Source organism: Martes martes, assembly GCF_963455335.1.
Source record: "Martes martes genome assembly, chromosome: 6".
NCBI classification, from domain to species: Eukaryota; Metazoa; Chordata; class Mammalia; order Carnivora; family Mustelidae; genus Martes; species Martes martes.
In genome coordinates this window covers 21,526,156-21,551,863 of record NC_137893.1, presented here as the reverse complement: position 1 = coordinate 21,551,863, position 25,708 = coordinate 21,526,156, and the positions used below count along the sequence as shown (strand labels likewise).

Here is a 25,708-nt window from a genome sequence, read left to right as displayed (position 1 = left end):
TGAGAGCAAATATGGGAAACTAACTCAGCCATTGTTGTCAGGCAGGTAACGAGTATCTGGAGTGTAGTAGTGCCAGTAAAAATGAGAGATGATCAGAGAGACTAGATGTTGCGGGTAGAAGGGTTTGGGCATGGTTTCTGGGTTGGATTCTTGATGAATGCTAATGCCAGTTAGAGAATATACCAGCTGGAGCAGGTTTGGACAGAGAGGTGGTGTGTTCAGTTCAGGATCTGTAGTATAAGTGATGATGATAAAAGTTTTATGTTTTTTCTACCTCTGTAGTCTGATGTTTAGCCCAGTGTGTGGCACATAGTACATGCTCAGTAAATGTTTAATCAGTGAATGAAAGGCATAGTCTATGGAGATACCTAGTTGGTGGTTGAATATTTAGGCCTAAATATAGCAGATAGTTTCTTTGAGTTAAATCAACTAAGTAATTGAATAATTTTTAAATTTGACTAAATTCTCTATGCTTGCTTGTTAAATACAGTAGTTCAGATACCTGAATGTCTAATACATGCTCATTTTTCTGTCTCAGTGTGATTGTGTTGGTAGGATACTGGCCCTATATTTAAGTAAGCTCTAAGAATAGCACAATATTACAGGTAATTGTGGTAGTTAACATTCATATTGATGATTCCTGAGTTGTCACTGTGGTCATATGCATTACATCAAGGCAGGGAAACATTTGGTCAAGAATTATTAAAAGTTTTAGTACTGAAGGGGTATCTGGCTGGCTCCTTTGGAAGACATGTGACTTTTGATGTTGGGGTTGTGAGTTTGAGTCCCATGTTGGCTGTATAGGTTAATAAAGCAAATAAACTTAAGAAAAAAAAAAGTTTTAGTATTTAAAAAGATAGGTTTTATTGCTGAATTTCCTTTGTTCATCAGCTCTGATTGTTGATGAGTGATCATTTTTCTTTTCATTGTTTCCCTCATTTACCCCTTCCCCTAATGCAAGGGAAAGCCTTAGATCTTTGTTATTCCTTATGGTAGAGCAGAACTAACCGTACAGGGAACAGTGATTATTAGTGAATGAGTGGAAAGAACTAAGAAAAAAATGAAAAGAGGGTTGAATGACAGGAATTTTTTAAAGGGCTGTGTTTAAACTCCTGACTAGAATTCTGATTTTTATTACTGGGATTCTTTCTCCATTCTCTTATCTCCAGACAGCATTATTTCAACTCCGCCTGCCTTTTCTGATAGGATTCATTTTTTATGTTTTCTTTCTACTCTCAAATAGTTTGGAATCAGTAGAATCTAAAGAAATGAAAGGAATCATGTAAGTTGGATAGATTTTTGAAAGGGCCTAGGAACTTTAGATTAAGAAAGGCCAGTCTGAGTTAGGTTATTAAGCTTATGTTGCACGTTTTAATAGGTGATAAAAAGGGAGCCAAGCAGGAGACATCAGAATAGGGTTCAGGGACCAGGTAATCTTGTATAATGATAGATACAATGCAATTTAACTTTTCCATCTGCTTTTCAGAATGTAATTTGTTTTGAAAGCTATAAATTATATTTTACAGTATGCCCTGAAAAAACCGTATGGCGTTCTGTATAAAAAGTAAGTAATGACTTGTTTTATTTTGACTTATATTGTTCTATTATAAAAGTAACAAACAATTACATTATGGGAGATTGAGAAAAGTATTTTGTTTAAAAAACACGACAGTTCCTTACATATATATAGCTATTAGTATTTTTAAAATTTATTTTTTTCCAGTGTGTGTTTTCATTTGTATTGAATACTCACCTTGTTGTAATCTTAGCATATATGTATTATTTTGAAGTAATTATGGACTTACAGAAGAGTTGCAGAAATTTGTAGATTTCTCATAACCTTTACCCAGTTTCTCTTAATGTTGCATCTTGCATAACCATAGTATAGTTATCAAAAGTAAGAGATTAACATTGGTACAATAATGTTAACTGGACTGTAGACTTGATTTGGTTGTACCAGTTTTTCCAGTAATATCCTTTTTCTCTTCCAGAATCCTACATTGCATTTAGTTGTCATGTCTCCATACTCTCCCATTTGTGACAGTTCCCTAGTCTTTCCTTTTTTGATGACTTTGACACTTTCGATGAGTACTTGTTAATTATTTTGTAAAATGTCCCTCACTTTGGATTTGTCGTCAGTTTCTCATGAGTAGATTGAGACTTATGCATTTTTGGCTGGAATACCACAAAAGTGATGTGCTTTTCTCTGTAAATCATACCAGGGAGTGGGGCACCTGGGTGGCTCAGTGGGTTAAGCCTCTGCCTTCAGCTCAGGTCATGATCTCAGGGTCCTGGGATCGAGCCCCGCATCAGGCTCTCTGCTCGGCAGGGAGCCTGCTTCCTCCTCTCTCTCTCTCTCTCTCTGCCTGCCTCTCTGCCTACTTGTGATCTCTGTCTGTCAAATAAATAAATAAAATCTTAAAAAAAAAAAAATACCAGGGAGTACAGGATGTATTAATGCTGGAGCATTAACCTTAGTTAAAGTGGTATCTCCTTGGTTTCTCCACTATAAATTTACTGTTTTTCCCTTTGTAATTAATAAATATTTGGAGGAAATACTTTGAGACTCTGCAAAGATTATGCAGATAATCCTCTTTCTCCTTACACTTTACTTATTCATTTTGGCACCCATCAATGGATTTGTCTACAGAGAGGATTACTCTGGTGTTCTGCTGGTAGTTTCTGTCTTCCTCATTCCTTCTTCATTTATTAACTGGAATTTTGTGAGGAAAATCTCTCTTTCTTCCTCTGTTGAATTGCCCATTTATATTAGTGTGGACTGACAGATATTTATTATATTCTTTGGAGTTTTAATCCAATGCTATCATTATTTTGTTGCTCAAATTCTGCCTTTGGCCACTGGGATCTCTTTCAGGTTGGTACCTGTGCTTTTTCAACATGCTCCTTGTGTTTGAGTACTTCCTTTCTGGCGCCACAGGATGCCTCATGCTCATCTTTTATTTTTCCTTACAGCAGCTCCAGAATCAGCCCCTTCTGTAAAGCCCTGTTTCCATATATTGGAGACTGATAATTTAGAAACAGAGATGTGGGCACTAAGTATGCTCTGTTGCTATGGGAGTGTCATTGTCTCTAGATCCCTTCAGCATACAGAGCTTAAAATATGTATTATGCATGTTAACCTATGCATGCATGCACATCTAAATTTGTATTTATATATTTTAAAGACCCTCAGTTATTATCGATACTAAAAATCATGCGTTCATACTAATACTTCCAGTTCCAGCTCAATGCCACAGACTTCATTCCAGCCTTTTTTTTTTTTTTTTAAAGGTTTTATTTATTTATTTATTTGACAGACAGAGATCACAGGCAGGCAGAGAGGCGGGCAGAGAGAGGAGGAAGCAGGCTCCCTGCTGAGCAGAGAGCCCGATGTGGGGCTCGATCCTAGGACCCTGGGATCATGACCTGAGCCGAAGGCAGAGGCTTTAACCCACGGAGCCACCCAGGCACCCCCTAGCCTTTCTTCTTTACTCACTTCCTTACTTATAACTTCTGTTCTGGCCTTAAGAAACCTGGCTTTCATTATTGATAGTATACATATTTATTTAATTGTATAATTCTAATACATACATAGTTGCAGAATTTCTCATCCTATAAGAAACAGATTAACTAGAGTATAGAATGTGTGTATAGTTTTTTCTGTCTTTAGCTTTAGAATTTAGTTCAAATAGGTTATATAGATAATATAGGTTAGGTTTTTTTCTGCCTCTTTAATGTGATTGTTATTCCTTCAAACTACAATTAGGGTTGTTTATTACAGTTTGTATTCTGTTTTGGGTTTTTCTCCACATCCTGGTTCTTGTTTTAATTTACATGTATAAAATTTACTCTTTATGGTATACAGTTTTGTGGATTTTGAAAAATGCATTGAATTATGTCTGCCATTACAATTTGTGATTCAGAGATAGTTCCATCATCGTGAACTTTTGTGCAGCGTGTGCTTGTAGACCACCCCTCCCCTACCCCTGTGACCAGTGAACTGCTTTTCATCCTTAGAAGTTTTTCCTTTTTCTGAATGTCACATAAATGGAATCACACAACAGGTAGCCCATGGAGTCTATTTTCTTTCGTTAACAAAATACCTAAAAATTTTCTGTGTTGTTGCCATACATTAAATTTTATATCAAGCCTTTCTCATATTATAAATGTTTTTCTGTTGGGGCACCTGCGTGGCTCAGTTGGTTGAGCGACTGCCTTCGACTCAGGTCATGATCCTGGACTTCCAGGATTGAGTCCCACATTGGGCTCCCAGCTCCTTGGGGAGTCTGCTTCTCCCTCTGACCTTCTCCTTTCTCATGCTCTCTCTCACTCATTCTCTCTCAAATAAATAAATAAAATCTTTTTTAAAAAATTAAATAAATAAATGTTTTTCTGTTGATAGGTGATCCTTTAGATATTATTTTCATTGCTAGGATAATGCCTATTAAATGGTTATATTAAAATTTACTTGTAACTTAATTTGAGGAAATTTAGGTTTTCCTTTTTTTCTGTTCTTATAAATAATGCCAAAATGGCCATTTTACACAAATGAGTTATCCTTTTGAATAAGTTCTTACATGAGATTCCTAGACATGAGATTACTGGGTATAGCTTCATGCTCAATAGGGCATATTAATTATATTGCTTTTTGAAAAGATTGTCCTTTTGGCAGAGTGTAATATACAAGTTCCATGGACCATTACCTACTTTGGTTTATATATATGTATATATTTTTAAAGATTTTACTTATTTATTTGACAGACAGAGATCACAAGTAGGCAGAGAGGCAGGCAGAGAGAGAGGAGAAAGCAGGCTCCCTGCTGAGCAGAGAGCCCGATGCGGGACTTGGTCCCAGGACCCTGGGATCATGACCTGAGCCGAAGGCAGAGGCCTTAACCCACTGAGCCACCCAGGTTCCCTGGTTTATATTTTTAAGAAGTGAAAATCATACTTTGTTTAATTTGAATTTTCTGTGTTTCCAACAGGTCATATTGCTTATTTGTGAATTATAATTAGCTATTAACCATAAATGCTGCAGTAATTTTTCTTGGTCTGTTTTGCCTTGCATCATTAAAAATAATACTCTTTTTTTACTGACTATGAAAGTAATATGTATTTCTCCTAGATAATTGGGATAATGGATAATAGAGTAAATAATCACTATGTACATTCTGACATATTTTTTCCCTGTATATATATATATATTTTTGAGTATAGTTGACACATAATGTTACATTAGTTCCAAGTGTAAAACATAGTGATTTGACAAGTCTGTATGGTATGCTCTGCTCACTAGAACTGTAGCTATCAGCTGTCACTATTATGATATTGACTATATTCCTTATACTGTATCTTTTATCCCCATGACTTATTGGTTCCATAACGGGAAGCCTGTATCTCCCACTCCCCTTCACCCATTTTCACACACATTTCACATTTTCACATTTATTTTATTCTTTTTTTTTAAAGATTTAATTTATAAATAAGTGTGTGAAGAGGGGACGAGCAGAGGGAGAGAGAGAGAATCCTCAAACGGACTCCCCATTGAGCGCAGAGTGGGATGTGGGGCTTAATTCCAGGACCCTGAGATCACAATCTGAGCCAAAATCAAGAGTTGGCTGTTCAACCGACAGAGCCACCCAGGAGTCCCTATTTTATTCTTTAAGCAAAATTGAGATCATGTTGTATATAGATTTTGGTTCATAAAAATTACGAACTATTTTATAGAAACTTCGTTTACATAATTAGAAATCAGAAATTGTAAGTGAAAACATGAACACTCTTCCTAGAACAACCCCCTCTCATTAGTTTCTTACATATTTTCCCAGAATTTGTCTATGCATATTTAAGCAAAGAAAAATACTTATTTGTATTTCTTTCCCTTTTGCATGAAAGATAGCATGTTTTGGACGCCTGGGTGGCTCAGGTCATGATCCCAGGGTCCTGGGATCGAGCCCCGTGTCAGGCTTTCTGCTCAGCAGAGAGCCTGCTTCCCCCTCCCCCTCTGCCTGCCTCTCTGCGTATTTGTGATCTCTCTCTCTCTGTCAAATAAATAAATAAAATCTTAAAAAAAAAAAAAAGGATAACATGTTTTGCCCACTGCTTCTCCAGCTCTACTACTAATGTTCCTAATTCAGTGCACCATTTTTTTCTTTCCCTTCTGGATTATTGCAATAGTTTCTTACTAACACTTTTCAGTTTTGCCATACTATATCACATTCTTTTTTTTTTTTTTAAAGATTTTATTTATTTATTTGACAGACAGAGATCACAAGTAGGCAGAGAGGCAGGCAGAGAGAGAGGGGGAAGTAGGCTCCCTGCTGAGCAGAGAGGCGGATGCGGGGCTCGATCCCAGGACCCCGGGATCATGACCTGAGCTGAAGGCAGAGGCTTAACCCACTGAGCCACCCAGGCGCCCCCTATATCACATTCTTACATAGTGCACAGAGCAGTCCTTTAAAAAGAAAATTTGAGTCCAGTGTTACCACTCCTGCCTGAAACTCTTCAGTTCTTCCTGTTACTCCGTTAATATCTACATTGCTTACCTTGAACAACAAGGTCCTACATAATCTGGACCATGTCTTCATCATTGACCTCATGCCCCACCATTTTCCCTTTGCACACTAAGCTTCAGCGACACTTGCCTTCTTTCCATTTCTTGAATAGTCTAAGCTTGTTTCCATCTCAGGATCTTTGTTTATTCTGTTCCTTCTTCCTAGAATACTCTTAGCCTCAGAATTTTTCAATGACTTATTCATTATCTATCAGGTCTCAGCTCAAATAGTCATTTTCTACTCTTCATCCTAATAGAATACCCTATTTCATTTTCGTCACTGCATTTATTTTTGAAATTTTTATTTTCCCACTAGAATGTGGGCTGCATGAAAGCAAGGATCTTGATTGTTTTCTAGGATCCTTAGCTCTTACAACAGTGCCTGGCACAAAATAGGCACTAAATATATATTTGAATGAATGAATATCCCTCAAGCTTTATTTTTGATCATCTGAATATAAAGTTATCCTTATTTAATATATTACTTAATTGTTATGGGTGAATTGCTGTTAAGATTATTAAAATTAAGGTCATCTTTTAAAAATATTCTTAGGAAAAACATTACAAGACCATTTGAGGATCAGACGTCATTGGTGAGTACAAGAATCTTTTTTTTTAGTTTATTTATTTTAGAGAGAGAGTGTGCATGCGGGGAGGGGAGGGGCAAAGGGAGAAGGAGAGAGAATCTTAAGCAGACTCCATACTGAGCATGGAGCCCAGCACAGGGCTCAGTCCCAAGACCCTGAGATCACTACCTCATCCAAAACTAAGAATCGGTCGCTTAACTGACTGTGCCACCCAGGCATCCCAAGAATCTTTCTGATTTAAGAGAATATGTAAATGATTATTCAGACTAATTAGTACTCTTGGAGTACTTCTAATCTGTGATGTTTCTGAATTAGAAATCATCCTATATGAGGAAATTTTAATGTGAAGTAGAAGGGAAATAAGACATTTATTTATTATTTTGAAATAAGAACTTTTATATTTTCAAAAATATGAGTATAGATCTCATATCTCACTATGACCAGTATCATTCACTGCTTGCAAGTATATTGGCAGAATTTTTAAAAGTTGAATTATATTTTATGTGCATAATTAATAGCTTATCAAAAGGAAGCTTGTTATAGGTCTTTTTATAAAGCATGTTTGATTTTTAAAAATCTGACTTCTTTCTTTGAGTATTTTTAGAACAAGGAATGCTACCTGAATTGTTTCTAACAATTGTCAGTTGTTTTACTAATCAAATTCCTATTTGAGTGTATTGGCAACCAAACTAAATGAAAAAGGCTAGTGAATGAAATCAGAAGATAAAGGATGGTATATAGTAAATGGAGAATATTGGATGGACTTTGGGTATGTGATGGTATTTCTTTCTTTCTAAAGAAAATCTTAAGAGAATAAGTGGTTTAAACTAAATCAACTTAAAAAGGGGCACCTGGGTGGCTCAGTTGTTAATCGTCTGCCTTTGGCTTTGGTCATGATCCTAGCATCAGGCTCCCTGCTTTGTGGGAAGCCTGCTTTCCCTCTCCTAGTCCTCCTGCTTGTGTTCCCTCTCTCACTGTGTCTCTCTCTGTCAAATAAATAAATAAATACAATATTTAATAAGTAAATAGATAGATAAATAGATAAATAAATTGACTTTAAAAAAGTCAGAATGCGGGTGCCTGGGTGGCTCAGTGGGTTGAAGCCTCTGCCTTCAGCTCAGGTCATGATCCCAGGGTTCTGGGATCGAGCCCTGCATCGGGCTCTATGCTCAGCGGGGAGCCTGCTTCCTCCCCTCTCTCTCTGCCTACTTGTGGTCTCTGTCAAATAAATAAATAAAATATTTAAAAAAAAAAAAGTCAGAATGGGGGACCCCTGGCTGCCTCAGTTAGTAGAGTATGTGACTCTTGATTTCTGGGTTTTGAGTTCAAGCACCACATTGGGTGTAGACCTTATTTAAAAAAAAAAAAAGGCGGGGGCGCCTGGGTGGCTCAGTGGGTTAAAGCCTCTGCCTTTGGCTCAGGTCATGGTCCCAGGGTCCTGGGATTGAGCCCCACATCGGGCTCTCTGCTCAGCAGGAAGCCTGCTTCCTCCTCTCTCTCTCTCTCTGCCTGCCTCTCTGCCTACTTGTGATCTCTGTCTGTCAAATAAATAAATAAAATCTTTAAAAAAAAAAAAGATTAAAAGATACTGAAAAAAAAATTGGAATGGAATTATGTTCTCTTGAGGGGAACACCAGTACTTGTTTTTCCCTTTTAGTTAGTGAATTTATTTTTTATTTTTATTTTTATTTTTATTTTATTATTTTTTTAAAGATTTTATGTATTTATTTGACAGACATAGATCACAAGTAGACAAAGAGGCAGGCAGAGAGAGAGGAGGAAGCAGGCTCCCTGCTGAGCAGAGAGCCCGATGCGGGGCTCGATCCCAGGACCCTGAAATCATGACCTGAGCCGAAGGCAGAGGCTTTAACCCACTGAGCCACCCAGGCGCCCCGTGAATTTATTTTTTAAAGATTTATTTATTTTAGAGTGAAAGAGAACATGCACATACATGCACATGAGCAGCAGGGGAAGAGTAGAGGGAGAGGAAGAGAATCCTTAAGAAGATTCCCCACTGACTGAGCGGTGCCCAACATGGGGCTTGATCCCAGAATCCTGAGATCATGATCTGAGCTGAAATCAAGACTCAGATGCTTCGGGGCGCCTGGGTGGCTCAGTGGGTTAAAGCCGCTGCCTTCGGCTCAGGTCATGATCCCAGCGTCCTGGGATCGAGCCCCGCATCGGGCTCTCTGCTCAGCGGGGAGCCTGCTTCCTCCCTCTCTCTCTGCCTGCCTCTCTGCCTACTTGTGATCTGTCTGTCAAATAAATAAATAAAATCTTAAAAAAAAAAAAAAGACTCAGATGCTTAACTGTCTGAGCCACCCAGGCTCTCTTAGTGAATTAATTAATTAATTTTTAAAAAGATTTTATTAATTTTTTTTATTAATTTATTTGACAGAGATCACAAACAGGCAGAGAGGCAGGCAGAGAGATGGGGGGAAAGCAGGCTCTGCGCTGAGCAGAGAGCACGATGGGGGGCTCGATCCCAGCACCCTGAGACCATGACCTGAGCTGAAGGCAGAGGCTTAACCCACTGAGACACCCAGCCGCCCCTCTCTCAGTGAATTTATTTTATTTTATTTATTTATTTTATTTATTTATTTTTTAAGATTTTTATTTATTTAATTTGACAGAGATCACAAGTAGGCAGAGAGACAGGCAGAGAGAGGAGGAAGCAGGGTCCCTGCTGAGCAGAGAGCCTGATGCAGGGCTCGATCCCAGGACCCCGGGATCATGACCCGAGCCGAAGGCAGAGGCTTTAACCTGCTGAGCCACCCAGGCGCCCCTCTCTCAGTGAATTTAAAAGAAAAAACTTTTCAATAGAATTTCAGTAATTAATTAGAAGACTAAAATTGAACTTCTACTAATGTAGCAACTAACTGCATTGAAGATTATAAAATATTAAGAAAAATCAATATTCAGTGTTTTTAAAAATTGTTTTTTAAAGATTTTATTTATTTGTGGGGGGGAGATAGCATGAGTAGGGGGAGGGGCAGAGGGAGAAGCAGACTCCCCACTGAGCAAGGAGCCTGATTCGGTGCTTGATCCTAGGACTCTGAGATCATGACCTGAGCTAAAGGCAGACACTTAAACAACTGAGCCACCAGGCACCCCTTTAAAAATTTTTTTAAAAAAGATTTTATTTGAGAAAGAGAGAGAGCAACGAGTGGGGTGGGGGGGAAGGAGCCAAGGGAGAAATAAGATTCCTCGTTGAGCGGGGAGCCTGATGTGGAGCCCAACCCTAGGACCCTGGGACTATGACCTGATCCAAAGGCAAATGCTTAACTGACTGAGCCACCCAGGCGTCCCTCTGTACTTGATTTTCAATCCTATTTTTTTTTTAAGATTTTATTTATTTATTTGACAGAGATCACAAGTAGGCAGAGAAGCAGGCAAAGAGAGAGGGGGAAGCAGGCTCCCCGCTGAGCAGAGAGCCCGATGCGGGGCTCGATCCCAGGACCCTGAGACCATGACCCGAGCTGAAGGCAGAGGCTTAACCCTCTGAGCCACCCAGGCGCCCCTCAATCCTATTTTGATATGATGGTTTTTCTTACACTTGAAATTGTGCCTTTCCTCTCTTTGATATTCCACCTCCAGAGATAGGAGATATTTCACTGGACATAGAAAATCGCAGACTAGTAGAGCTCAAAATGGCTGTGGAAACAGTGGCCAAGTTGGAAATGTGGTTGAATTCCCTCTCCTGACCATGTATCCCTCCAGTAGGACCTTTTTTTTTCCAAGCACATTTCTTATACTATAATTTTGGAACTGTGCATTAGAACAAGAGTTAGCAAATATACCTCCTCTGGGTTAAATCCCTGTTTCTGTGAGACCCATAAACTAAGAATGGTTTTTGTAGTTTTATTTTTTTTTAATTTTAAAATTAAAAAAAAAATTTTACTTACTTATTCATGAGAGATGGAGAGGCAGAGGCAAATGTGGGACTCGATCCCAGGACCCTGGAATCATGATCTGAGCTGAAGGTGGGACAGTTAATCGACTAAGCCACTTAGGCACCCTGATTTTTGTATTTTTAAAGGGTTTCTTTCTTTTTTTTTCCTTAAAGGGTTTCTTTATAAAAGCATATAAAAGGCCTAAAAATAGTTACTCTCTGGCCTTTTGCAGATAATTTGACTATGCTTGCTTTAGAATTTAAACAAAAGGTAGACTTTTTATGTAGAAGAACAAGGAGATGAGTACTACATATATATGAAAGGTAGTTTATGGATAGCTTTGGGGTGTTACTCATAGTAAGAGAATTAAAAAAAAAATCAATTAAGAAAGCATTTTCATTTATTTGGACACTTAAAAAACGTTTTTTTTTTTTTTAAAGTAGGCTCCATGCCCACATTCTGCGGAGCACAGAGCTCAACACAGGGCTTGATCCCACAACCACAAGATCATGACCTGAGCTGAAATCAAGAATTGGAGGCTTAGAGGTTCCTGGGTGGCTCAGTTGGTTAAGTGGCTGCTGCCTTTGGCTCAGCTCTTGATCCCAGGGTCCTGGGATTGAGTCCAGAGTTGAGCTCTGCTCTCAACAGGGAGTCTGCTTCTCCCTCTCCTTCTGCGCCTGGCCCATACTTGTGCACGTGCTTTCTCTCTCTCTCAAATCTTTAAAAAAACAGTTGTAGGCTTAACCAACTGAGCTACCCAGATGCCCCTATTCATGTGTATTTTAAATGGATGGTAAGATGTACCATTGATGGTAGCAGTGATGTCTAGTGAATAAAGGCCTTTGTTCAGCAAATGAAATACTCAGTGTGCTGTTCCAAAACTGCATGGTTGAGAATAAATACTCTCATTTTATTTAGTAATCTAAACTTTTCAGCATGTTTTTAGTCTTTTTTTTTTTTTAAAGATTTTCTTTATTTGACAATGAGACAGCGAGAGAGGGAACACAAGCAGGAGGAGTGGGATAGTGAGACGCAGGCTCCCTGCCGAGCAGGGAGCCGGATGTGGGGCTTGATCCCAGGATCCTGGGACCATGACCTGAGCTGAAGGCAGACGCTTAATGACTGAGCCACCCAGGCAGCCAGCACATTTTAGTCCTGAACTTATTTCTTTTCCTTAGGTACACCCAAATCAGAAAATTGTAGTAAAAAGCTAGAAATAAAGTCCCTATCCCTCTGCTTATTCCTATCTAGTTCATTAAGTATTCATTACTTTTTTTAAAGTTCAGAGGTACGGTTCTTAAAGTGCTTATATTAATGCATTAATTAGAGTTTTTTTTTTGGTTTTACAGGAATTCTTTTCAAAGAAATCAGATTGCTCTTTATTTATGTTTGGCTCCCATAATAAGAAGCGGCCAAATAATCTAGTAATAGGTAAATACCATTTACTTACTTTTTTTTTGTTAAGATTTTTATTTATTTATTTGAGTAAGAGAGTAAGCGAGAAGGAGGGAGGGAGAGAGAGAGCTAGAGGGAGAAGGAGCAAAGGGAGGGGCAAAGGGAGAGGGGGAAGCAGACTCCCCACTGAGTGGGGACCCTGATCCTAGGCCTTGAGGATTATGATCCGAGCAAAAGGCAGGTGCTTAACCATCTGAGCCACCAAGGTGCCCCTGTCATTTACTTTCTAATATTGTTATTTACAGAGTCAGTTTTGTGACTCAGGTTAAATTGATGGTGTTGAGGATTCAGGAGTATCAAGTATCAAGCTAGTTTTTAAAAAAATTTTCCTTGTGATTTTGAATAAACCTTTTTATCTACCAGATTGCAGGTAAACAATAGGCATGTAAATATCACTTAACCTAAAGTTGCAGATATTTTCCTAATGTAAAATATATGTACCTTAAATCAGTGTTAGAGAAGAAAAACACAAAGTAGCATACCTACCACATAAATGAACCCTTCCCTGGTAAGTATTGCACTTGGTCTGGCATGGTCACTGGTGTAGGCACGTCCTTTTCCTTCTGTGCGCCTTTATTTACTCTTACATAAAATAAGGGAGTTTGGCTAAATAATTTCCAGGGCCAGGATTGCAACAGTCTGTTCTAGGTAGAGTTGAAAGTTTAAGTAAGAGAGGACTTGTTTGGTGGGGTGTGAGGGGGAAAAAAGAGGCAGAGACTAACATTTTGAACATGCAGATTAAGTGGGTACCTATAAGATGGCTGTTTGGGAAAAATAAATGCTTACAAGAAAATATATTTTCCTTCTAGGTCGTATGTATGACTACCATGTGCTGGATATGATTGAATTAGGTATCGAGAAATTTGTCTCTCTAAAAGATATCAAGGTAAGATACTAAGCATAAAAGTAAAAGGCATTTTGGGGGCGCCTGGGTGGCTCAGTGGATTAAAAAAGCCTCTGCCTTTGGCTCAGGTTATGATCCCAGGGTCCTGGGATCGAGCCCCGCATCAGGCTCTCTGCTCAACAGGGAGCCTGCTTCCCCTGCACCATCCTCTGCCTGCCCCTGTGCCTACTTGTGATCTCTGTCTGTCGAATAAATAAATAAAATCTTAAAAAAAAAAAAAAAAGCATTTTGTAATATTGCTCTTGGGCAATAGTGACATCTTGTGGTGAAGAGTACTGTTAAGAGAAAGAACTTTATTTTTATCCTAGTGTTCTCTGAGATGAAAGCAAATTTTACTTCACTTTAAAAAGAAGTCGTATGGCATATAACACAACTGTGGATCTTCTGGCAGTTAGACTACAGAGCGATTATTAACTCTTGCCTGGGCCCATAGTTTAAATTCTATCCTCTCCCTCTGAATTGTCATAGCATCTATGTTATGGAACCTCAGAAATACCAGAGTTTTCTTTCTTTCTTTCTTTCTTTTTTTTTTTTTTTTAAAGATTTTATTTATTTGAGAGAGAGGGTGAGTGAGAGAGAGCACAAGTGGGGATTGGGGGAGAGGCAGAGGGAGAAGCAGACTCCCCGCTGAGCAGGGAGCCCAAGGTGGGGCTTGATCCCAGGATCCTGGGATCATGACCTGATTGGAAGGCAGATTTTTAACTGACTGAGCCACCCAGGCACCTCAGTATCAGAGTTTTCAAAGTGAACCTGTTCTAAACCTAGGATGCTCTAGTTGACCCTACAGTATTTAGGCTGCTGGCCACCAAAATACTGGTTCAGCCCTTCCCTTCAGGACTTTCATCTTTGTGTCTCCTTTGTTTGAATGGGATTCTAAAATAGAAAGGCAAGAAAACTGTCCTAATTCAGTTCTTGTGTCCAGATTGGGCTTCTTCTCCTTCAGAATTCTGTTTCTGACTTAATCTGTTCCATCAAATATTCCATCAAATAGTTATTTTATTTACACTTCATGGCTACCCTTTGTAAGGCTGAAATTACTTTCTCTGTTGTGTAGAGTTGGAGAGCAGGATCCAGAGGAACTTTATTGGTGACCTAGAGTCATGCATATAGTAAATGGTATAACCAAACACTGAAAGAATGCATATTGAAGTTTGTAATGGACAATTACATAATTGTTCTTAGTTTATGGGTCTTTGAGAGTCACCAATGTTATAGTTGAAAGAATTGTAAAATATATGACTCTTTTTCCTAGTCTTCCCTAAAAGGAGGACATGCCTTCCAAGTTTTCTGTGGGTTTGAAAAAGGCTCTTACCAGATCCTGACTTAGCTACAGCAACTTCTTCGGGTACAAGGTAGAACAGTGGCCTGAGATTGGGTTTCGAGGCAGAACATTTGGGTTGCAAGCTTGTGTTGGCCATTTAGATGACTTGTAATGGGACAAGTTAGTTACTTCCTTGACCTTCACTTGCAGTCAAGTATTAAACAGGTATAAAACAATATTGGGGGTACCTGGATGGCTTATTTAGTAGGTGTTTGACTCTTGATTTCTGCTCAGGTCATGATCTGAGGATTGTGAGATCAAGCCTTGTTGGCCTCTGTGCTCAGCAGGGAGTTAGCTTGAGATCCTTTCCCTCTGCCTCTTGCCCTGCTCTTACTCTCTCTCTCTTTAAAATACAGACATAAATCTTTAAAAAATTAAGTAAATAGGTATAACAATATCAAATGAGGTAATATGTGAAAATGCTAATCAGCGAAGATAGTATTTTGGAAGGTGTTTGGGGAAGTGTATAAACTGTGATGCTTTATTATGGTGGAAGTGATCATTTTATTATAGTTTGTCTTTGCAGTGCATGAGCCCTCAGAGATGAGCAGCATATCCCCATCTCGCCTTCATCACTGCTGCTGCTTGGTCACATGTTAGTGGGTGTGCGCCCTGGCTGATGCAAGCATGCCAACTCTTCCACTCTTTGCATTTTACCTTCTAAGCAAAGAAATACTTATGTTACTATGTAACTTGTATACCAGACCACAAAATTACTATTGTGAGATCTTTCCTAACAAGAACCATTTAAAAATTAAGTACTAAATTTTCACTCATGGAACATATCCATAACTGTAAAAGTCACTAATTGATGATGACGATCTGCTTACATTGGTAGTTCCTACACAGACTATTTTTTTAAGTTAAAAAAAATTATTTATCTAATTTATTTGAGTGAGAGAACATGAGCAGGGGAGAGGGGAAGAGGGAGAAGGAGAGCAGGCTCTCTGCTGATCAGGGAGCTGGGTGCAGAGCTCAGTCCCAGGACCCCAGGATCATAACCTGAGCCGAAGGCAGACACTCATCTGGCTGAGCCCCCCAGGTGCCCACCTCTACACAGACTATTAGCCAGACCTTCACTTTTACCTCATTATTTCATTAGAACCTTCTATTTTTAGTTTGTTTTGGAATTGCATATTTGTTATACTTCCTCTTCATATTTATTTCCTTTTTATGTCTACCTCTTTATTTTTAAGACCTTTTCAACAGTATTTCTTTTTTTACTTGCCTTATCCTTCTGTTCACTCTCAAGCAACAGGTGATTCGATTCTACCAGGAAATTTGAGTGATTATTCTAGGACTCTGTTTTCTAAGATGTGGCCAAATTTCTAGGGATGGTTATTTTACATAACATAAGCCTTAATGAATGAGATGATAAAATTTAAGGCTAGTTGGTTTTATTTTAGATAGGATAAGATACATTGCAGGTGCCAGGGGATATTTTATTTGGGAATTTTGTGTGTGATTTATAAGAATTATTTCCCTTTTTTCACTTTGTTTAAAAAAAAAACAAAACTTAATTCAGGGGCCCCTGGCGGCACAGTAGGTTAAGTGTCCACCTCTTGGTTTCAGCTCAGGTCATGATCTCTGATGGTCGTAAGATGGAGCCCCCACATGGGCTCCGTACTCAGTAAAGAGTTTGCTAAAGCTTTTCCCTCCCTCTGCCCCTCCCTGGGGTCGTGCTCTTCCTCTCTTTCTCTGAAATAAATATGTCTTAAAAAAAATAATTCAGAAGCTTAGTTCAAGGATGTCACACAATTATGATGTTTTCAGTATATTATAATCATAGTACTTCTATAATATTTTGAAGTTTTAGTGCCTTTCAGACTATTCAAATAAAGCTCATGTGTTGTAGTTTCTTCTTGCTCTGGGTTTTTGCATTGTGAAAAGTATCAGTGACCTAAATGTTAAGTACTGTTTCATATAACTTGTTCAGTTGTGAACAAATGTATGAAAAAATATATATGTGTGTGTATATATATATATATATATTTAAAGATTTTATATTTTTATTTATTTGAGGTAGAGCTAGAGTGAGCAAGTGAGAGAGAGAGAGCACAAGCAGGGGCAAGGGGCAGAGGGAGAGGGAGAAGCAGGCTCTCCATGAGCAGGGAGCCCGATGGGGGGCTCAGTCCTAGGACCCTGGGATCATGACCCGAATGGAAGGTAGATGCTTAACCAACTGAGCCACCCAGGTGCCCCCTCATTCAGTTACATTTTTATGATGTATATACTGGGTCATATATTTTTATTACTATGCATTGTGGTCAGGATGTCACATCACTTTTTCCTACCTTCTGTATACTTACACAACCCCATAGACATAGGGGTCAGCACAGACAGAAGGTGAAAGAGTCATTGGGTCTGGTAGGTCTGTTCAGGCCCTAGATCACACAGACAGATCGTAGGCACACCTCCTAAGTATAGACAGTTAAGATTCAGAGTTTGGAAGCAGTGTGTCAACAAAAGTGGTCATGGTGAATGGGGAAGCAACAGGTGACCTCTGGTCCTGGGGCAGAGGATGTTTGTTTTCTTGTCTGTTTGTTTGTTTATTTCTAGATTTGTACAGTTCTTGACTGGAACCAGAGTGGTGATGCTAGAATCAATGGAAGCTCAGACTTAACACCTGTTTGCCTTCAGAAATTAATCATTCAGGGGCACCTGGGTGGCTCAGTGGGTTAAAGCCTCTGCCTTCGGCTCAGGTCATGGTCCCAGAGTCCTGGGATCGAGCCCCGCATCAGGCTCTCTGCTCAGCAGGGAGCCTGCTTCCTCTTCTCTCTCTGCCTGCTTCTCTGCCTACTTGTGATCTATGTCTGCCAAATAAATAAATAAAATCTCTAAAAAAATAAAAAATCATTCAGTTAAAGAATTTTTATTTATTTATTTATTTATTTGACAGACAGAGATCACAAACAAGCAGAGAGGCAGGCAGAGAGAGAGAGGGGGAAGCAGGCTACCTGCTGAGCAGAGAGCCCAATGCAGGGCTCGATCCCAGGACCCTGAGATCATGACCTGAGCTGAAGGCAGAGGCTTAACCCACTGAACCACCCAGGTGCCCTATTCTGGTGGCTTTTAAAGTTTCTTATTATTCATACCATGTTCTTCTTTGTATTAAAAAAAAAATCCAAAAGTGGACAAAATACTTACACAGTAAGAGTTCCAATCATTCTGGCGAGGTTTCCCATACTTTCTGTAGCTTGTATGGAATTCTGTTTCTTCCCATGTTGAATGTTTAGTTGGTAGTTTAGATTAATTTTCATTGAAAAGTACTGTTTATTAAAATTTTTTAAAATTTATTTGAGAGAGCAAGTGAGAGAGAGAGAGAGCATGCACACCGCACCAAGAGGGGGGCAAAAGGAGAGGACCCCAGGATCCTGACGGAAGGCATCTGCTGAAGAGACTGAGCTATCCAGGCACCCCTAAAAATACTGTTTATGTGGTACAGTAGGAAGGGCACAGTGGTAGTAAGTAATTCAAAGAAATTAACTTTTTAGACTCTGAGATGCTGGCTATTAAAGGGCTATGTATGTTTTGCAGCATTTTAGCTTTTTATTTTATTCTTTGAATAGAATAATGTTAAAAAGTAGCTTGCATCATTCTTTGACCGCTTATTTGAAAATGTGAGGGAATGAAGCAAAAAACTATTTTAGTTTAAAAGTTGCAAATGTGGGACGCCTGGGTGGCTCAGTTGGTTAAGCAGCTGCCTTCGGCTCGGGTCATGATCCCAGCATCTTGGGATCGAGTCCCACATCGGGCTCCTTGCTCGGCGGGAAGCCTGCTTCTCCCTCTGCCTCCGTCTGCCAGTGCTCGCTCTCGCTCTCTCTCTCTCTCTCTGACAAATAAATAAATAAATAAATAAATCTTTAAAAAAAAAAAAAAGTTGCAAATGTAGTTTTAAGTTTTTAGATTTTTTTTTTAAGATTTTATTTATTTAACAGCGATCACAAGTAGACAGAGAGGCAGGCAGAGAGAGAGAGGGAGGGGGAAGCAGGCTTCCTGCTGAGCAGAAGCCTGATGCAGGGCTTGATCCCAGGACCCTGAGATTATGACCTGAGCCAAAGGCAGAGGCTTAACCCACTGAGCCACCGAGGCGCCCCTTAGATTTAAAAAATATATATATTTTATTTATGCGAGAGACATAGGGATCATGAGCAGGGGGGAGGGGTAGAGGGAGAAGCAGACTCCCCACTGAGCAGGGAGCCCCATGTGAGGCTCCATCCCGCCCCTGGGATCATGACCTGAGTCGAAGGCAGATGCTTAACCGACTGAGCTACCCAGGTACCCCAAGTCTTTAGATTTTATCAGTATTCAAAAATACAATTTTAGGACAGTCAAAATATGAAAACTAATCAATGTATGTAAGTATTGACTATTATAAAATCAGCTTATAAACAGTTGAGAATTGATAATTATATCATTATAATTTTTTTTTCCCATTTTATAGAATAGTAAATGTCCTGAGGGAACAAAACCCATGTTAATATTTGCTGGTGATGATTTTGATGTCACAGAAGACTACAGAAGGCTAAAAAGTCTTCTTATTGGTAAGCATTTTAATACTTATTAACCTCAGGGTAGCTGAGATAGGCAATCTAGGACGTCATTGGTGACACTTGGCTACTTCACTGTAGGTACACAGCTTTTTCTTTTTGATCTTTCTTTTTTCCCTCCTTTTCATTTTTTTATTCCCCACTAGCAGGGGAGAGGTTAAGGATGCTCTATTGCATAAATCATTGTAATTTTTGATGCTATAGTAACTTCAGTATCAGCCTATTTAGAAAGCATTTTATAAATTATAAAAGGCTTATGCCCATTTCCTGTCATTATTGGCATCATTAAATTTAGAAAATTGAAAAGTTTAATTTTCAAGATTGTTACACCTTGGGGCGCCTGTGTGGTTCCGTGGGTTAAGCCTCTGCCTTCGGCTCAGGTCATGGTCTCAGGGTCCTGGGATCAAGCCCTGCATCAGGCTCTCTGCTCAGCAGGGAGCCTGCTTCCCCCTCTCTGCCTGCTGCTCTGCCTACTTGTGATCTCTCTCTCTCTGTCAAATAAATAAAGTCTTAAGAAAAAAAAGATTGTTACACCTCATCCACTTTGAACTCAAAAACCTCTGTTAATTTTTCTTAGGCTGATATGCAAGGCTTTTTACACTATAACCCCTTATAACTTGGTTTGTTTTGTTTTTTATCTCTTCCAACTTTCTGTTTTCCATTAAAAAAGTGATTTATTGAAAATATATTATGCACATTCCTATTGTCTTTTCTGATTTCATTCTTATTTACCTAGTTTCTTTCGTTCTTGCAAATTTCAGATCAAGTTTCTTCCTGAGGAAACCTTTAGTGACTTCCCAGCTCCTTTGATCTCATTTTCATTGTCATCCTAAAGTGCCAAGCATGTACTAGGTACTTTATATGTACTGCTTTATTCTCATGACCTTGTAAAGTTGTCTTACAGATGACTTATTCTTAGTGAAGTATATTAGTTCCTAATGATTTATATAATGACTACTTCTTTTCCTGTGTGTTTATGAGTCACCTTCTTAAAATTCAGTGTACAGTTATTGTCATTATCTGGGATCGACATTAAATTTACCTATTTTAAATCACTTTTTCTTCCCTTTTTTGAAAAGCTGGCATTATTGTTCTCTGTAATTTTTTTTTTAAGATTTTATTTACTAGAGAAAGAGCATGAAATGGGGGAGGGTCAGAGGGAGAAGCAGACTCCCCACTGAGCAGGGAGCCCGATGCAGGGCTGCTTAACTGACTGAGCCACCCAGGTGACCCTTCCTGCACCATTCTTACAAGCTTTGCTTTAGTTTTTTAGTTGCCCTTCTTTTGGATTTTTTTTTTCCTACAATTTTTTTTTTTAAGATTTTATTTATTTATTTATTTGACAGAGATCACAAGTTAGGTGGAGAGGCAGGCAGAGAAAAAAAGGTGGGGAAGCAGGCTCCCTGTTGAGTAGAAAGCCCGATGCAGGGCTCGATCCCAGAACCCTGGGATCATGACCTGAGCCGAAGGCAGAGTCTTTAACCCACTCCACTGAGCCACCCAGGCGCCCTTGGATTTTTATATACTTTGCCCTAGATCACTTCTGGAAAGTTGATGGAGTATATGTCATAAATAAATAAACTAATAATAATAAATAGGATATATATATTATATATTAAGATACATTTTATTTATAATTATTATATATTAGTATTACATAATTATATATAATTATATAAGATGTAATATTATAAATAATAATTTATTCAAATCTGAGCAAGTGGAGTGCCTGGGTGGCTCAGTCAGTTAAGCACCTGACTCTCGGTTTCAGCTTGGGTCATGATCTCAGAGTCCTGGTACTGAGCCCTGTGTTGCGCTCTGTGCTCAGCTGGGAGTCTGCTTGAGGATTCTCTCTCTCCCTCTGCTCCTCCCCTGACTTGTGTTCTTTTTCTCTCTCTAAAATAAATAAATCTTAAAAAACAAAACAAAAACAAATCTGAGCCAACTGAAAAACATTTGTGGACAGACACATTGCTTTCATTTTTCCTTGTGATTATTTATGGGCTTATTGCTGGATTGCAATTTTCAAAACTTTTCATTTCTCTTATTAATAATGGCTATTTTGGGAGCACTTGGCTGGGTTATTTGCAGTAGAGCATCAGACTCTTGATCTCAGGTCATGAGTTCAAGCCCCATGTTGAATGTAGGAATTACTTTTTAAAAATGACTATTTTTTAGGAGCGCCTGGGTGGCTCAGTCAGTCAAGTGGCTGTCTTTAGCTCCAGTCATGATCTCGGGGTCCTGGGATCGAGCCCAGAGTCGGGCTTCCTGCTCAGCTGGGAGCCTGCTTCTTCCTCTCCCTCTGCTTGCTGCTCTGCCTACATGTGCTCTCTCTCTGTCAAATAAATAAATAAAATCTTTTTTAAAAATGGCTATTTTTTAAAGAATTTACCGCTGTTACCTGTTCAGTCCTTACTAAAGCTCTTGAATTTAGTGATACTCCATTTTACAGGTGAAATGGAAGCTTAGAGAAGTTAAGAGCTGTTAAGTAGGTGAGCCAAAATGAAACCAAGCTTTTCTGCCTCTGCCATCCATCAGGGCCATGCTGAACAGTTGACTGATTGCAGTCTTTGCTATAGGTTTTTACCTGAATTTCTCATGAATAAAAAAAAAAATTCATGAAAGACAATGACTAACATTTCCTTCTTTCAGTATTACACACCCCAAAATTTCAAGGGTGGTTTTTAGCCAAGATTTCTTGCTCTTGTTCTCCATTGGCCCAGGTTTTCTGCCTTTTTTCCTCTTGTTCTTCCGTATAATTATCAATTATCAATATATATTTATTAAAATAGAGAAGGCTTTTATTTGGTTTTAAGTGGTTTTTATAAAGGCTTTATTATTTCATGCTTCCACTAGATGGCAGGAATAGCCACATAATGCATTGGTGAGGGGAAGGGAGTAAAAACGGAAAAAGGAATCTCAGGAAGAAAGGTGGAGGAATGAAGTGAGATTGTCAGGCCCCAAGGGAAGTTGAGTTTTTAACATAAATATAAAGTAAGACCAGCTGGTGTATGTTTTGTGTTCATATGAAATAAAGTAGAACAGTAGGGAAAGAGAATTTTATCAAGGGCTTGCTTTCTTTTAGGAAGGGATTTTTGTGTTTTTTTTTGTTGTTTTTTGGTAATTGGCCAGAAAGAAAAGTTAACTTATTAACTTCTGTGTTTTTATGCCAGGTACCCATTTTGTTCATTCTGGATTTTGCTTCTGTTTTGCTTTCTTAAATATGGTGTAGATTTGAGTTATTCTTAGTGGTCTTGCTTTTCTTTATAGAAAGTCAGTAAATATTTTTAGATTTAATAAATCCTAATTTTTATGGTTACTTTTTAGTATTACTATTTCTTATATACAAAGATGATAGTAAATCATGTAATAAGTTAGTTTTTTTTTTTTTAATTTTATTTATTTGACAGAGAGAGAGAGATCACAAATAGGCAGAGAGGCGGGGGGGGGGGCGGGGAAGCAGGCTCCCTGCTGAGCAGAGAGCCCGATGTGGGGCTCCATCCCAGGACCCTGAGACCATGGCCTGAGCCGGAAGGCACAGAGGCTTAACCCACTGAGCCACCCAGGCACCCTCAAGTAATAAGTTAGTTTTATTAAATGTTCCTTTAAAGTCTCTTTTAAAATTTAACTCCTTAAGTGGGTTACTTTTTCTTACTCTTTCTCTTTATCAGCCATCAATATAAATTTTTTTAACCTTTTTCATTTCCTAATTCTTAACTCTGCTTGAAAAATATATAATGATGAAAATAACTGCCATAGTTTAGGTCCGGTAATCTGCAGCCTTACAAAGGTAATCATATTAATCTACTTAGACTGCTATAAAAAATAGCATACACTGGGTGGCTTAAAAACAGAAATTTATTTTCTCCCAGTTGTGGTGGCTGAAAGTCCAAGATCAGAATTTCCGATGAGGACTCTTACTGCCTTTTTGCCATGTGCTCACCTGGCTTTTCCTTCATGTCTGTGTGTGGGAGGAAGGGAAAGACGGAGGGTGTCCTCTTAAGGATGCTATCCTGTGGGACCAGAACTCCAACCTTACGACCTGCCTCATTTAACCTTAATTTCTTCCTTAGAGGCTCAAATACAGCTTCATTAGGGGTTAGGACTTAAACATATGAATTTGGCAGGCATTGGGGGGTAGAAAGGGAAAACATTCAGTTTATTATGGTAATAATACCTTGTAGATGAAGAAATTGAAATCAGTTAATTCATTTGTCCAGAGTAAAGAGCCAGTAAGTGGCAGAATCAGGATCTGATCTGTTCTCTTAACTCCAGATCCCCTGATCTTTCCCATCAGCACCCTGGTCAGCCTTCTGTGTCCTTTCTCAGTATATTTACTCACGGACATAGCATGTTTGAGGCCTTATTTTTACTTGGAATTGATCCATTGAATAAAGGTCCAAGCTGGGGCTTTCCTTCTTTTTATTTATTTATTTATTTAATTTTTAATAAACATACAATATATTATTAGCCCCAGGGGTACAGGTCTATGAATCACCATGGGGCTTTCCTTCTGACCATAACCAATTTATCTTCTACCTCATATCCCCCCTTACTTATATTTAACCAGGCTTTTCATCTATATCCTTACTCCTTAATGTCTCTCTTTATCTCAGCCATCATTCTTGCCCATTTTAGGGTCAGTCTTTTTGGTAGTGTTCTGAGTTTCGACACATTTTAATTCATTGCCCCTTTGATGTTTCAGACTCCTCTTATACTTTCATTGCTCCATTCCTGGTATCAGCTGTTTCTCTAAGGAGCCCTGAACTTTTTTAAATTGAGAAATTATTTTAGAATTCACAGTTTGGGTGCTAGGAATTGTTTCATGGTTGGTCATTGTTTGTAGGCTTTTTTAGTGAACAGAACTTTGAAATTTGTTTGTTAAGATAAAATGTATCCTGAGTTCATACTGAAACTTCTAATTCAAATTTAGGACATTAGGATCTTAACTTTATTGACTTCACATATGTATCTTCTTTCATCCATGACAAAAATATAGGTTCTCCATAATCCAAACAATTGTGCCTTTATTTTATACTGTATTAACCACATAGTAGTCTCAGAATAAAATACCAGTGTTACTACTAATAATACGAATACTGCTTGCACTGAAAGTTTTGTGGTTTTGTTTTTGTTTTTCTTGCAGTTCTTTTTGTCTATAAAATATATCCTGTTGAGAATATGGTCAGGGGCACCTGGGTGGCTCAGTAGGTTAAACATTTGACTCTTGATTTCGATTTTGACTTGGGTCATGGTCTCAGGGTCACGAGCTCGAGCTCTGTGCTGAGTATGGAGCCTGCTTTGGATTCTCTCTCTGCCTCCCCTCCCTGCCCCCACTCTCGCTCTTGCTCTCTCTCTCTTAAAAAAAGAAAGAAAAAAAAAAGAATATGTGGTCAAATCACTCTGTGTGTGTGTGTGTGTGTGTGTGTGTGTGTGTGTGTGTTTTATGATAGCTTTATTTATTTATTAAGAGACCATAAATGTGGGGCAGGGGAGAGGGAGAGAGAATCTCATGCCGACTCCACACTAGTGTGGAGTCCAGCTCGGGGCTCCCAGGACCCTGAGATCATGACCTGAACAGAAATTAAGAGTCAGATGCTAAACCGACTGAGTCACCTACGTGCCCCCAAATCACTGTGTTTTGAAGTCACTTAAAATAGTTATTTTCTGTATGATAATGCTCACTACACAGGTTCATTTGTTTTTTATTTTTAGGGATTACTTTAAATTTTTTCATTTTAAATTATATTTTAAACAACTTTTGAGGTATGATTTATATATAAGCAGGTCTACTATTTTTTTTGTCTCACAGATTTTTAAAATTCTTTAATTTTTTTAAATTAACATAGAGGTCTGTGGCAAGTCTACATATTTAAAATTTTAAAATTTGATGGATTTTGACGTATGTATATACCTGTGAAAACACCACTGCAGTCAAGATATAGAACCTGTTATGCCCAAAAATTAGCCTGTGCCCCTTTGCAATCTATCCTATTTCTGTATTTGAAGCAAACATTACTTTGCTTTCTGTCATTATGGATTACTTGTATTTTATAGAACTTTAGATAAATCATGTAGTATATGCTTCTTTTGGTTGGGTTAAGATCATTTCATGTGCCACCAGTGGTATGACTACCACACTATGGGGAAAACAGCCTACTCATGGATCTCAGTGGTTCTTTTCTGGTGTTAACAATTTATTATCTTTGCTCATATAATTGAGATTTCCATTAGAATATCTTTTGTGTTGGCCTCTACCATAAAACAAAGGCTAATTTGATTTAATAGTCAAAGTTTGAACAGATCTTTGGGGGTGTGTGTGTGTGTGTGTTTAAGATTTTATTTATTTATCTGAGAGAATTCAGGGGCAGTAGTAGAGGGAGAAGGACAAACAGACTCCATGTTAGAGTGCGGAGCCCTATGCGGAACTTGATCCCACAACCCT

General features: G+C 38.6%; 1 protein-coding gene across 3 annotated transcripts in view; it reads left to right on the top strand.

Annotated features, from left to right (window-relative positions):
• Window positions 1–25,708, top strand: part of RPF2 (ribosome production factor 2 homolog) — a gene marked incomplete at its 5' end in the record, with an annotated part of 43,970 nt that overhangs the window by 3,334 nt on the left and 14,928 nt on the right. For all 3 annotated transcript variants that reach the window (XM_080806928.1, XM_080806929.1, XM_080806927.1), the window contains 5 exons: window positions 1,527–1,564; window positions 7,107–7,146; window positions 12,383–12,464; window positions 13,298–13,374; window positions 19,158–19,257. In XM_080806928.1, the coding sequence (XP_080663054.1) occupies window positions 1,527–1,564; window positions 7,107–7,146; window positions 12,383–12,464; window positions 13,298–13,374; window positions 19,158–19,257 (337 nt within the window). The remainder of the gene's footprint in view (window positions 1–1,526; window positions 1,565–7,106; window positions 7,147–12,382; window positions 12,465–13,297; window positions 13,375–19,157; window positions 19,258–25,708) is intronic.